The sequence below is a fragment of the Myotis myotis genome, unplaced genomic scaffold (genome assembly GCF_014108235.1).
Source record: "Myotis myotis isolate mMyoMyo1 unplaced genomic scaffold, mMyoMyo1.p scaffold_m19_p_16, whole genome shotgun sequence".
NCBI classification, from domain to species: domain Eukaryota; kingdom Metazoa; phylum Chordata; class Mammalia; order Chiroptera; family Vespertilionidae; genus Myotis; species Myotis myotis.
In genome coordinates, this window is record NW_023416320.1 from 25066659 (window position 1) to 25081726 (window position 15068).

The 15068-nt window shown below is 40.6% G+C and overlaps 2 protein-coding genes across 6 annotated transcripts in view; one reads left to right on the plus strand and one right to left on the minus strand.

The window, feature by feature from the left end:
- COL14A1 (collagen type XIV alpha 1 chain) overlaps window positions 1-5084 on the plus strand; it is a 180081-nt gene extending 174997 nt beyond the window's left edge. For 3 of the 4 annotated variants that reach the window (XM_036338169.1, XM_036338168.1, XM_036338170.1), the window contains 3 exons: window positions 137-214; window positions 2141-2296; window positions 3902-5084. In XM_036338169.1, coding sequence (XP_036194062.1) covers window positions 137-214; window positions 2141-2296; window positions 3902-3981 — 314 coding nt within the window. In that variant the 3' untranslated portion in view covers window positions 3982-5084. Of the gene's footprint in view, window positions 1-136; window positions 215-2140; window positions 2297-3090; window positions 3661-3901 lie in introns of those variants that run through there. The other variant, XM_036338171.1, reaches the window with a different exon arrangement.
- Window positions 5085-13118: 8034 nt separating this feature from the next.
- MRPL13 (mitochondrial ribosomal protein L13) overlaps window positions 13119-15068 on the minus strand; it is a 28988-nt gene continuing 27038 nt past the window's right edge. Inside the window, exon 8 of one of the 2 annotated variants that reach the window (XM_036338177.1) lies at window positions 13119-14383. The gene's annotated coding sequence lies outside the window, so the exon portion shown is untranslated. Of the gene's footprint in view, window positions 14388-15068 lie in introns of both variants that reach the window. The other variant, XM_036338178.1, reaches the window with a different exon arrangement.

Consider the following 15068-nt stretch of genomic DNA (forward strand, 5'->3'; position numbering starts at 1 on the left):
GGCCCTTTTGAAACCCAGAAAAATGAACTACATGGATTTCATTTTGATTTTATTTTTAAAAAGAATGCCCCTCTCTCTCTCTCTCTCTCTCTCTCTCTCTCTCTCTCTCTCTCTCTCTCTCTCTCTCTCTCTCCAGGTCTAACTGGTATCAAAGGAGAAAAAGGAAATCCAGGTGTTGGAAGCCAAGGTCCCAGAGGACCCCCTGGGCCAGCAGGTAAATATTCCTACCTAACAGAAAATTGAAATTGAAAATCCTAAATCTTTCTATTCCCTGGATATCACAGGTGAGGAACATGGTCATATTACATCCTTGTACCTAACTGCAATGGCTGTATGTCGTGTTCATTTTGTTAGGAGGCCAATTTGTCTACTAATACAAGCTCTCAAAGTTACAGCATATTCTGGAATCTTATTGGTTAGGATAGGCTAGGCTATGCTGTAGTAACAAATGCTTAGTGGATTGACACTACAGAGGTTAATATCATACTCATGACACAAAGCTTGATGTATGGTGGTTCCCCCCGCCCCCCCATTTGGAACAAAAGGCCCCAGGAGAAAGATAAAGGAAGCATCTCAGGTCTCACAGTTCTAAATGCAGAAGGACATAAGTCACTTGTCACATTTCATTGGCTGGAACTAGTTGCTCAGCTCCAACTGTCCTGCAGGGGAGGCTCGAGATCTAGAGGAACACGTGGATGTTTAATGGGCACTGGTAGTTCCTGCCACCATGCTCATCTCACTGAGTGAATTTTGGGTGAAGTTTTGAGGTTTGTGTACATTACTAGGAGCTTTCATAATGGTCTTCGGACGATCAGAGTCATTATTAGAATTCTAAGTTTGCAATTCTATTGGATATTTGCAATCTCAGTCTTAGCCACATGGAATCAAATGCTTTATAGACTTTTCTTTCCAACCTAATAATTATTTTGGAAAAGACTTTTTCTAGGAGAGATGCCTAATGCAATAGATTCATTTCAAATGTAAAAATTCCTGTAATTTGAGATCATATAACTGACTCAGCATCATGAGATGCCCAGAATGGACGCTGGGTGGATGTTGATGAAATGAGACTGAATGTATCGGAGAGCCACAACACTTTTCAAATACATTTCTCATTTACATTTTGGTTTGAAGTTAAAGAATTTCATTTCTAGTTGGAGAATGGTTCTTAACTACTTTTTGAATCCAGCTATAAAAACCAACAAAGAGCCCTGCCTGGTTTGGCTCAGTGGCTAGAGCGTTGGCCTGCGAACTGAAAGGTCCCAGGTTCAATTCCGGTTAAGGCCACATGCCCGGGTTGTGAGCTTGATCCCCAGTGGGGGACTTGCAGGAGGCAGCCGACCCATGATTCTCTCTCATCATGGATGTTTCTATCTCTCTCCCTTTTCCTTCTTCTCTGAAATAAAATATATATATATATATGTATTTTAAAAAAAACCACACACCAACAAACATAAAAACAAATGAAAACCAAAAACGAAAAAACCCAACCTAACAATCTTTTTAATTTCACAAAAATTTTAATCCCCATTTTCACACAATCTAAGTTCTCAATTAATATAAGCTAGCCTAAAGACGTTTTGGCTTAGAATGTTGGGTCCAGTTGTAGACTTTATCTTTTTCTCATGTAGAATAATTTCTTTCAGACTCAGACTAATTTACTTCAATTATCTGGGGCCATAAACCAGTACAGATGATGAGGTTGAGCTTGAGAGTGTTCGTGTGTGTGTGTGTGTGTGTGTGTGTGTGTGTGTGTGTGTGTGCACGCACACATGCATGCACACCCATACATTGGATTCATATTGGGAAACAGGAGCTCCACAGAGAAAACAAGGTTGAGAGTGCTATGTTCATTCTCCTTTAATATCCAAGAGGTGCTAGAAAAGAATAGATTTTGTTTTCTAGTTTTCTGAGCTGATTAAAAGGGTTGTCCTCCAGGATAATGTGTGATTCCAGTATGTTCTTCTGTCTAGGGAATCCAGTTTAGGGAGAAGCACTCAATGAGTAGAGAGAGGCAGGTTGCTCTAATTGTTGAGATGTGTAAGGTTGCTTCTCGTAAGAGTAGTTTACTTCTTGGTGGTCTCAAAACTCACCCTATTGTCATAAAAGACCAACTGTTTTCATTGTGGGTGCTTTTTAGGACCTGCAGGGGAGAGTCGGTCAGGAAGCCCAGGGCCCCCTGGCTCTCCTGGACCAAGGGGTCCACCAGGTCACCTGGGGGTGCCTGGACCACAAGGTCCTTCCGGCCAGCCTGGATACTGCGACCCCTCTTCATGTTCAGCCTACGGGGTGGGAGGTAAGTGCCAGCCTCTTGTGGGCTTTAACCAATGTTTTACTATAATTTGTGCCATAGCGGTGAAGGGGTGCTATGAAAAATAGACCAAATATGGGAGGGAAGCAGAGCTTGAACTTCCAGAGGCATCTTCTATAAAGTGCATATGACTCTCTAGAGGTTAACTCTTTAAAATACCGGAAGTTCAAAACAACAGCACAGCTAAGTCTCCCTTGCTTCCAAATGGCAGTTCACACAGAGTTGGCCTCTGAGCTCATATTTGGTCATTGGGGGACATGTTTGAACGTTCTTTTGGGCCCCTCATGCTATGTTATTGCTGTGGTATGGCCATGGTGTCCTGTAAAATTTACTCTTATTTGCGGGAAACTTCAAACTTAGAAGTTCCCCATAACTGGGATCCCCGAGATTCTTTGGGGTGACATCCTGCCCACCCCATGCATGGATGACCAAAGATAATTTTCAGAAGAAACATAAGTGGCCATGCTGTCCTTGCCTCATTACTAACTACTGGATTGCGATTCTGAAAAGATTATGCTCCCTATAAACATCTGCAGTCTGCATGCTGGCGGATTGTGCAATGAGACATTTTCTGACATAGTCGTTCTTGGAAGCATCAAGAGGAAGGTTCAGAGACTGCTTTGAGGCAATGAGCTTATTAGTCAATAAATTTAAATTTTCTGCTTTAGGAGAAATTTAACCTTATTTGCCAGAGGAACTGGTCAGAGTTTTGCTGATGTGTTTTTCTCTGTCCATCTCTTCCCTCCCTATTTCCTCAAATCTCTCTGTCCTTTACTAAGATCTGATCCCTTACAATGATTACCAGCACTGAAGTGGAATTCCTCCACTCTGAGGACATTGGCCTGGGAAATTGGCTCTGGATACAGAACTGTCTTGTTGACCACCACCACCCAGCCCTTGCCCCTAACAATGGGCACTCTGCTTCCCTGCCTTACCTGCTTCCCTATCTGCCCACTATAACATCTCTGCTCCCACCACACAATGTCAATACTACTGGAATTTAAGCAAATCACATGGGTCAATTGTATTACAAACAGATTGCTCTATATGAGCTTGGATAGAGGAATATGGTTGTGTACCAAGAAGTTATGCCAAACTCCCCTGAATGAATGCTCAGTAATAAAGTTACTTACATGAGCCTTCTCCTCTATCCTGTACCCACACAAGATTGATGGGCATCTTTCTTTCTGATCACCCTGCTCTCCATTCTTCTTCTGATCACCTCCCCTTCCTACTGCCCCCTGGTGATGGACTTCTAACATGAGATCGATTTTTAAAATTTATTTTTCATAATTCTGCTGATTTTTCAAGGTTCCTTTTGTAAATAAAACACATAATATTTAATCAGATGGCTGTGATTCTAGTTTTCTAACAACGTCTGTCATGTATCTGTCTCTTCCTTCATTAACTAATCATCTGAAACCTCCTGGGGAAGGAACCAGAGGTGTAGTGGGTGAAGGGAGCTACTGCTTTCTACCCAAGCAGGCTATCTCTCTAGTTTAATGATCAAATCTACATCTCTGTGAGGGGAGATGATCAATTTTTGGTTTCTGGGTCCTATCAAGTCCCCACCCCGCTCTTCCTCTCTAGCTCCCCATCCTGATCAGCCGGAATTCACTCCTGTCCAAGACGAGCTGGAAGCGATGGAATTGTGGGGCTCTGGGATCTGATCGCCTCACGAGAAATTGGAAGACCAACTGCAAGAACTCTTATGGGCACTTGTTCAAGAAGAATGTCATAATGTGGTTTGTATACTACCTTCTAGGGGCTTGTTTCATCAGCCTAAATCTCTTCCTTGGATATTGTTATTATTGACAAAAAGAATTACATTTTTTAAAAAACCCTCCATCTATGATGCCATAGGATTGATTTTTCTTGGTTGCTTTAATGACATGCCAGATCACTGGTTTTTCCAGAGAGGAGTTCTCGGAGAAAATTTGGCCAAAAAGTTGAACTACGGAAACTTTTCTGTGTTAGATGATCTCGAGTCCTAAAATGCAACAAAACAGATGTGATTGTATTCGAGGGACAGGGGGTCCTAGCAGAACAGGAATTTAAAGAGATTCAAAGATGATGCCATTGATTCCTGTCCCCTGTAACCTTGCTGAAAAGAAAAAAGGGAGAAACTACCTCTTTGTCAATTGATGTATCCAACTCTGAGATCACTTGATAGCTGCTTTCACTGCTGTCCAAGGACATGTTACAATAGAACCTTTCTTAATCTGGTGCTATGAAAAATAGATTTCGTTTTGCAGTGGTTTTTGCCATGTATAATAATGACTTTCCACCGGTTCCGATGCAAACAGATCTAGTTTTGATGAACAGTTTATCCAGTGGTGTTCCAAGGCTTGCCCTCCTTATCTACATGGCTTACGTTGTACATGCAGATAAGTTTTTGCAAACCTGTTTCCATTCTCTTTTGTAAGCAAATAAAAATTTAAAACAGTGTGTGTGGACTCTTTTTACTGCATTTCTAAAAGTCACCTTCAACGTAGCTGAGTTTTAAACAGAAAAATAAGAATCGGCTTCCTTCAGACAGGCATTCAAACATACATTCAAACATTCATTCGTTCATTCTAAGTGTAGTATAAAGCTTAACAGAAGAAGTTGACTTGAATTTTATCATTCATTTATAACCTATCAAACAGCAATGACAGTGAAAATGCAAGACTGATGCTAAATAAATGTTGATGAATGGTTGGCTGAAGAGCCCATATATCTTCTGGTATTAACAACCAAAAAAAAAAAAAAGCCTGGAAAACTAAAAGGCAGAGAAGAAATGAAGTTGAATCTAATAAACTCTAACCCCTAATGACCTACTTATAACTATAATTTATCTTTTGTTCACAAAGGAAAAAAATCTAGATATTTGAGAAAGATTTGGGTCCTGTTATTTACTGTTGAAAATAGAAGTGGTAGAGAACCATAACCTTATTGTATGCTCTTTTTCCCTGTAGCGTCTGTCTAGTAACAGCTACTTTTATATGGTAGAGATGGGGTCAGTTTTCACCAGAAGCTGGAATCTTCCAGGGTCTACTTGTTTGCCTTTGGGGATCCAGCAAAGAGTTTTTGACATGTTTGCAGGAATGCGAGAAGACAATGAGCAGATAACCAACAGCTGTCTCCTTTTAGCTACACAATATGACTCCAGGTGTAGAGAACAGGAATGGTAAAGAGGAAAGCTTGCCCAAGGTTCATCAGGATGGTCTGACCCAAAATCATTTAACAGAACTCCTCCTTTATATGACTGGGGTATGTTATGAGTCACCTCAGACCTTTGTATCTCAGATTTCTTAGTCTTTTAACAAGTGAGTAGCGGGAGGATATTCTATATGTTTTAGTATTTGGTCCTGGAAATTCAGTCTAATAAGGTATCACTCAAAAGACTCTCAAAGTTTGTTATAAATGGTGAAGTATAAACCATTAGAGGTTTTAATTCGTTCATATCACTCTTGAGTTGTGCAAATATACTTGGCTTTGATTTTACTCGGTGATCTGAATTTGTTTATTTAAGCTACAGGAAAGTTTCATTAGTTTGGAATGTGTCATCACTTGGACCCAATATATTAGATTTTTATTGAGTGAAATGTTCAGAATAAAAGGTGTAACTCAGATCTAGGACTTTTGTGTTTATAGCACATTGCCTTGAAATAAAATCTGATTTTGGATTGCATTTTTTATTGACTTGCCTATTTTGACAGAAATATACTTATATCTTAATTTATAGTTGATATAGTTTCAGAGCCCATCATTTCATAAAAAATACAATCTTCAGAACTTTCACCACTTTTATTAGAAACTCAATTTCTTTGGGGAATAATCATTTTAAGGTAATAGTTTGTATTCAAATGGGCTTCCATTTAATTCCAGGGCAACTCTTCCTCCCTGTTTCTTTTCCACCTCCCCTGCCCAACTCCAACCTTCCATAACTAATTTTTCTGTGTACCAGGAACTGTTCGAGTTCAGAAGATAAAACCATGGACAAGAGAGCTGTGGTTTGACCTTATGGAGCTTCCTCTCTAGCTAAGGAAAGATAGGAAACGAGTGAACAAATAAGCAGAATTAATTTCAAATTGTGACGAATGGTATGAAAGATGCAGGAAAAGTGCTGAGATAGGACTATGATGAAGAGGTACAAAGGATCATCTGTTTCCACTGGGTAGACAGGGAGGGCTTCTCTGAGGGCATGACATTTTAGTTGACACATGATGATGAGAGAAAGTGTGGAAAGGAAATTCAAGCTCAGATCTTGTCAAGGACAAAGGCCCTTTATCAGGAAAGTGCTTGTCATGTTCAAGAAACAAAGAAGGTCCATGTGGCAGGAGAGTGAATGGAAGAGTAAACAGTTAAGGCTGGAGACCAAAGCCAGCAGGGCTGTGTGCACCAAGTTAGTGATTTAGATTTTAAGTCCCATGAGAAGCAATTGATAGATTTTCAACAGAGTGACATGATCGGGTGTACGTTTTAAGTTAGTGAAGGGAAAATTGATCTTCCAGTGAGCCATGTTGCTCAAGTTCATTTTGAAGCTGTCATTGGGCTGTTACTATGAGCCAGGCCTACTCCAAGGGTTTTAACATTGTACCTGTTAGGTTGGACTATGCTATGCTGTGGTAATAAAAGCCCTAACATTTCAGGAGCTTAGCACAACTCTATTACTTGATCACACAAGAAAGCAGGACAGCTGTCCTCCATGTCTTGGTTCACTGTTCCACATGGCTGCTCTCTTGGACACTTCCATATGAGCACGTACTTTCATGACTGCCAAGGAGAGAAGAGAGAGCATGGAGAAACATCTCCAGCTTCCCTCAGAAGTGACACACATTACTTCCACTCACCTTTCATTGTTCTACGTAAATTGCATGAGCACATTTAGCTTCATAGAGGTGAAGTACAATCTCCTCATGTACTTGGAAGCAGAAGAGAACCAGAAATATTGGTGAGAAGCAATAAAAACTACCACTATGTTTTAACTAACTTCATTGTCATAGCAACCCAAGAGCTGGTTCGCTATTGCCCAAATGAGGAGACAGAAGAACAGAAAAGGTAAGTTACTTGCCCAAGGACACAGAGCTAGACTTCAGAACTAGGCATTTTGACTCAAGTTATCTTCTCTTTTTTTAAAAAAGTATTTTCTTATTGATTTCAGAGAGGAAGGGAGAGGGAGAGAAAAGCATCAGTGATGAGAGCGAATCATTGATCAGCTGCCTCCTGCATGCCCACCATTGGGAATTGAGCATGTGCCGTGACCAGAAATCAAGTAGATGACTCTTAACCTCTAGGCTACTCTGCCCCACATATTGGTAATGTTAATTGCAAAAAGGGGTGGAGATGAGGCTCATTAAAGCACAGACTTCTGGACTCAGAGGAATCCCCAAAGATTCTGTTTCAGTCGTCTGGGTTAGGAACTTTGCTTTTTTTAAGCAAGCACCTCAGGTGACCAATAGACTAGTCAGCTTATTATTCAGATTATTCTGGTTGCACAGTGGAGAATGGATTGGAGGGGATCATAGTGGATGAGAAAACGTTGCCATGGTCTGATGAAAGATGGTGGAGGACTAACAGCTTGTGGTATTGACAGGACTTGTGAGTTAACTAGAAATGGAGACTAACAACTAGGTAGATGTAGATACATATATCCCTCTGGAAATTAGAGTTGGGTGGAGAGGTTAAAGAGTTCTGTTTATGAAATAACTGAGTGAGAGGTGTTAAAAGGAGAGTTGGAGCCGAAACCAGTTTGGCTCGGTGGATGGAGCGTCAGCCTGCGGACTGAAGGGTCCTGGGTTCGATTCCGGTCAAGGGCATGTACCTGGGTTGCGGGCACATCCCCAGTGGGAGATGTGCAGGAGGCAGCTGATCGATGTTTCTCTCTCATCGATGTTTCTAACTCTCTATCTCTCTCCCTTCCTCTCTGTAAAAAATCAATAAAATATATTTTTTAAAAAAGGAGAGTTCGAGCTTAGAAGAGGTACTGGATATAGAGGTTTAATGGTCATGCACATGTACGTGGTATTTAGGCCACAGGAATGAATGAAGTCACCTGAAGAGTATCCTGTATTCTACTATCCTTGCATTTTTGTTTGCACAAATTCTCCAACCTATTTTTTTCTATTTTATTTTGAAACGTATCTCTCAGCCAAATATTCTCCAAACCACAGCCACAATGAACTAGTTGCAACACACTCGTTGCGTGCCCTCTCTTGTTTCTTTATCTTTGACAGGCTTTCTTTTTGCAGCTCAGAAAGCCCTACTTTTCTGCCTCACCCTAGTTCAAATGACCTACTTATATTCATACTCAATCTTTGAAACTCAGCCAGGCTTCTCTTCCTGTGAGAAGCCTTCCCTGAGCCCCAGTACAACCACCTGGACAACCTTGATAATCATGACACCACAGTCACCTTTTCTAGTTAGTTCTTTAACCTCTGTGCTCCCATATTACTTATGTACATTCTTTAAGAGGTTTCAGATTGCCTAAGTGTGCTTAACACTTGTCAGCTGCTGAATAAATGTTTAGAATCATTTCATCCTAGCAGTTTCATTTATAATCTAATGCTCATAGCAGCATTATTTACAATAGCTAAGATCTGGAAATAGGCCAAGTGACCATCAGTAGATGAGTGGATAAAAAAGCTGCGGTACATTTACACAATGGAATATTATGCAGCAGTAAAAAAGGATCTCTTACCTTTTGAGACAATATGAAGGGACCTGAAGATTATTATGCTAAGTGAAATAAGTCAATCAGAGGAAGACAAATATCACATATCTCACTTATATGCAGAATCTCATGAACAAAATAAACTGACAAAATAGAAGCATGGAACAGACTGACAAATCTCAGAGGGAAGATGGGGTGGGAAGATATTAATCAAATAATTTATATGCATATATGCATGAGCCATGGTCAGAGATAATAGTGTGGTGAAGGCATGGGGAGCAGGTGGGAGTCGGGAGAAGGGGATCAATGGGGGATATCAGTAATACTTTCAACAAAGGTAAAAAAGTAAGTAAAATTTACAATAAAAAAATCACACTCTGCGTACAGTGGAAAGACTTTTCTCTAGATTTTGCTCTAAATTTTCTCTAGAGATAGGAATAATTCAAATGACTAACTTTTATAAAAGCTTGAAACAAATGACCAGCTTTTATAAAAGCTGGCAAATTCAGATTCATTAGGTATTTCAGAATATGAGGTAGAGGTATTTAAATGTCTTCATATTAATTTATTCATGTGTTCATTTGTGTGTTCATGTAATTGTCCATGTGTGCATCCATCCACCTAGCAAACTTCTAATTAACATCCACCATCGGTTCAGCCATGTGTTGGGTTGCTGGAGAGAAAAAGATGAATGCAATGGCATAGGACCTTCCTAACTTCTTGCTCTAAGTTGAAGCAGGTAAGCTCATTTGGACCAGACTGTGAAAGAGCTATCCTTTGCTAACATGTTCAGATTTCAGCCTGAAGGCAATGGAAAGTCAGCGGGTGTCTTTAAGCAGATGAGTCACCTAATTGAAGTTATTATTTGGAGGCACAATATAGTGTACATGACCGACTAGTTTGGGGAAAGATCAAGGAAGATGAAAACCAGCCTTGTACTACTAGCTTTTATAAGTTAAGTGTTCCCTTTTTACAAAGGATCAAGTATGCAAGGTGAGTAACATGTCCAAGGATATATACATACATAGAAGAGGCAAAGAGGGATTCCAACTCTGACTAGTTTGCTCCCATAGCTCATGCCCCCTCCCCTGTATATACCATGCTTCCTGTTACAGTGGTTCAGGTGAGAGGGCCTGGAGCACAATAGTGCAGTGAGAAATCAGAGGAGAAGCCAGCTTTGGGAACTGATGGGAAGTATTATGGGCAGAATTGAATGACTGAGGGGTTGGGCAGGGGTGGGGGTGGAGGGACAGGCAGAAGGTAAAAATGGTAACTTCACGAAGGTTAGAAACTTGAGGAGGAAGAGAGAATGATCTTAGAAGGGCATGTTGGTTTTGAGGTTTGTCTGCTTTTTCCAGAGTAAATACAGTATTAGTAGCAGATAGGGGCTTAAGAAGGATGAACAGGGTGGAATGATTTTGGATGACTAATTTAGGCTGGAATAACCAGGCAAGACTTCATCCCTTTGGGCCTGTCCCCAACAAGAACGGCTGTTCAAATGAAGAATGAAGGTTTCCAAGGTATGAACCAAAATATTTGGTTTAAAAAAATCATAACTTTTCGTTCTGATTTGATGTGGCATTGGAAACACTGATGTAAAGGGGTCATTTGTTCTAGACAAGCTCAGAGTCCAGAGAATTTCTTTGCCACAAAGTCCTCATTATTCTATACTTTTTAGGGTAACTCTATCATTAACAAAAATTGACTACATGAGTATACTTGTATACTTGCAATAGTTTTACCTTATTATCAGACTGAATAAATTGAAAATTTGGCTGACACAAGGTACATCTTTGTTAAATGAAAAAAGCAAGTGGTAGAATAGCTCTACAATACTTCCCTATTACTCTGTTCATCTATCCGCACTGAAAAATTGGGATGAATAAACTCCAGATGCATAACCATGGTGACCTCCTGGGTATGGGATTGCAGGGAGCTTTTACTTTATTTAAAGTAAATGTTAATTTCATTTAACTGTTCATCTTTAACGTTTCTATATTGTTTGAAAAATATTTTGCAACAACAGGGTGTTTTCACAAGCTTAATATTTTACAGGAAAATCACAAAAATTTTTTAGAGTAAAATTCTACTTTATAAAAGAATCTATTAACTTTTTAATATCTTCGTAATTAATGGCGTGGGATAAATGAAGAAAAATGAGCACTAATGTTTAGAAAGATGTAGGCAATGATAATTTTTTAAAAATATATTTTTATTGATTTCAGAGAGGGAGAGAAACATTAATGATAAGAATCACTGATGGGTTGCCTCCTGCACACCCCACACTGCAGATCAAGCCCACAAACTGGGCATGTGCCTTGACTGGAAATCGAGCTGTGACCTCTTGGTTCATAGGTCGATGCTCAACCACTGAGCCACACCAGCCAGGCAGCAATGACAATTTTAAAAGGCGAATGAAAGGGGCAGAGGGCTAACTGCATTACCAGGAATGGTGGAATGACTTGTCTTGGTAGCATTAATAAAGGCATAAATGTTAGTAATGATTTCTTTCTTCTCTGCACGTTGCTAAATTAATAACAACATGCTGGCATGAGTAACCATATTTGGTTGCTTGTTTCTTTGTTTAAATGTATTTTATCTTATTGATTAAAAAATATCCACCACCAATGTTGTGAAATTCAACTTTATTAACCTAAATTAAAAGATGTTTTATGACAAAGCCCAGATAAGTAAAACTATCTTTTTCTTTTCAGATCTAAAATGAATCTTGTATGGTAACAAAGCAAAACTAACTGAGTGAGCCAGAATAGAGACATTTAATTACTGAAGACATTTTTACTTTTTACTGTCCTTTCATGTGGCTCAAATTCATTGAATCCTGCTAAAACTCTATCCCTGTTATGTCCTAAAAATCATGTCACAAAAGTGTTCATCAGTTTGACTTTCACCAGGAGAAATCATTAGTATGTGAATGAGCTCAGTTATTGAGCGGATGTATTGAAGAGAATTGGGTTATTAGAAAATTCATGTGTTTTCACTTCACTTGTCCTTTCTCATGTATGTGTCTGTATTGTGCCTGCGCACTGGAAAGTTAGAGGCTTAAAGGGTTGAAACTCACAAAGAGTTCTTTTTATAAACATTTCAGTTATCAGATTTGGACACCACAGGAGGCCCTGCTAACTAAATCTCTCTTGTCACTGGCCGCCTGCTCATGTTCTTGGAGTGTCGCCAGCAGGTTCTATATCTGATTCCACTCTAGTGTGAGCATGTTTTATCAAACCAGGCTGGAGATTCTGAACAACAGAAAAGCTAGACACCTGGGTGCAACGCAAAAGCTGACTGTGCAGGAGCAGTAACCGTCTGTCCACATTCTATAGCTTTGGGGAAGTATTTCTTCTCCTCAAATACTAGCAGTCCCTATCTGGGGGGGTTTCTGAAGGAATTGGATCTATACCTGCATGGCTAAAAATAACTTTCAAGGATGGGAGTGATCACACTGACCATTTACCCAGCAGCCCACGGACCCAGCAGCTTGGCAGTGTGGAAAGAGGGTGATGGTTTCTGCTGTCATATTCCTAGATGTCTGAACAATGACATTGATGGTTACCAGAAAGATTGTGGCTTGGACTGTATTTCTAAACCTTAACACTTACTTTTTTTTCATGCCTATCAAAACAGCCACTGACTGCAGAAACATCAGGTGTGTTTGGAATCAATCACCTGCTTTGTTACTCCGCAGGGACCTATATCAGTTTGGAGTTGTTGGCTATCCATTCTTTCCTTAATTGGTTAAAGTCTGGATTTCTCATCTTTCTAACTCTGGTATCACCAAAAAAATTCTCCTATCGAGGTCTCAGATAATTTCATATTGGCTGCTGTGTCAGAAACTAGCTACCTTCAGCCAAAACCATATTCTCTTCTTGAATACAAATTAGCTGCTTATTGCCCAGACTCCCTTAGTATGGGCTAGGAGACATTTTCTCAACCAATGGAATATGTTTCCAAATTCCAAGTCGAGGGAATGAAGAAGTATGTGTGTCTTGTCCACCTGCTTCTTTCTCATTTGCCGCCTGAATGCAGAGACTCCAAGGTCTCACAGGAGGGTGGAGTCACGAGGAGATGGAAGGTGTTTGGGTACCAAAATGACTTTGTGGAGGTCCGTGACTAATCAGGAACATTTGTATTATAATGTTAGATAATAAAGAAATCAACTTTTATTAAGAGCCCAGAAATATATATTAGTATTACATAGCAAATATAGCTGCTGTCACTCATACAACAGTTATTATAGACTATAAATCTACTATGTGCCAGGCACTCTTTTAGAGGTTTACAAGAGCCAGACACTGTGCTAGGTGCTACTAACCACTGCTTCCAAGGTTTAGGCTTCCAGATCAAATTTTCTGAAGCACATACACATTCACATTTCTCCAAGACTTTCTGCTCTGCACACACACCGTGCGCAGTAACAGTGCATAACAATAAAATCACTTTTCTAAGAAGTTATAAAAATATTTGATTTGGGCTTTGTGACTCTGCCAAAAAAAGTCAAGGGCAGATGCTTTATATTCAGAATTTTCTCTAAACCTCAAGGCCCTTTTTAGTTCTGTGATGGCTAACGAAGATGCCAGGTGGCATTGTCATCTCAGGGTCGATTCTGAATGATTTAATACAAGTGGACAAGCTGGAGCCCCACAGCGACCTACAAAGGCACAGGTGTTCCACTAGCAACACAGGGTCTTCTAGCCGCCACTGTTTGCAAGCCTTTCATAGGTATTAACGTTGGAATTAGAAAGGGAGGGCTGAGCTCGAAGTTCAGCCTTGAAATGAAGATTGGTTTGAAATCAAAGAGCTTCTAATGGACCAAATGGAAGTGACACAGACATGTGTGTCCTTCAGAGGTGCTGTGTGCTGTCTCCACGTGGAAAATGGATCCTCAGGCTTCCTGGCAGCCCACCTTATGAAAGCTGGCCCTCAGGGGCAGCGACTGCCTCTGTTTTACCAGTAGCGGAGCTCAGGTTTGCATTCTTTGAAGGCGAAGCCCCGAGCAGTAGTGATGCTGCAAAAGTACTCAACTCTTACTTTAGATTTTTGGGCAGAGAGAGAGAGAGAGAGAATTACCATTTCTCTGTAAGAGTCTGTGTTTAAGTTGAACTGGAGCCTTAATGTCTGTCTTGGAAGGATCGGACCTTCTGAAATAGGGTTCTATCCAATTCAAACGGGGCATTGTAGAGATTGGCAGCAGGATCCCTCCTGGGGCTTCTGGCTTCGCACACTCAGAACTTGCTACCTGTTCCATGGTGGGATTTTCAGCCAGGAAAGACCTGGACATTGAATGTTGTTCTTGGCTGAGGGTGGGACGAACCCCGTTTTCCAGGAGAAGGTAGGAAAACAAATCAGTCGACTGCAGCATAGAAAAAAAGATGGGGGCACAGGCAGGGGAGCAGTGTCGAGATCTGGCTGGGAGGGAATTAGCAAGAAAGGAGAAGAAACTGTAGTAAGAATATGATAAAAACGGCAGTTTACATGCATTTTTTTCCAGGAGATTTTTTTTTTTCAATTACAATTTACGTCCAATATTATTTCGTATTGGTAAGACAATCATATGCTTTACAAAGTGATCTCCCCCCATGTTTCCAGTACCCACCTGGCACCACACATAGTTATTTTTCCCATTGATTTCAAGAGAAAGTGGGAGAAAGGAGGGAGAGAAGAGAAAGAGGGAAAGGGGAGGAGGAGGGGAAGAAACATCAATTGGTTGCTTCCCACATGCACCCCTACCAGGGCTGGGGAACCTGTAACCCAGGTACATGCCCCTGACAGGGAATCAAACCCCCTACTCGAACCCAAGACCCTTGGGTCCGCTGGCCAACACTCTAACCACGGAGAAAACCCAGCCAGGGTACTGTGTACTTCTTTATCACTTCACCTTTTTCACCCACCCTCTACTCCCCCTACTTTAGTCTTTTCTCTGTATCTGAGTCTGTTTCCATTTTGTTTGCGCATGCCTATTTTAAACCTTCATTTGGGTTAAATCTTACAAGTGAAACAAAATTCTGCCCTTCGATCCTTTTAAAGATGGCAGTGTTACTTCATGACCACCAGCCCTAGTCTCTGGGCCAGCCCATGGCCCCATATATC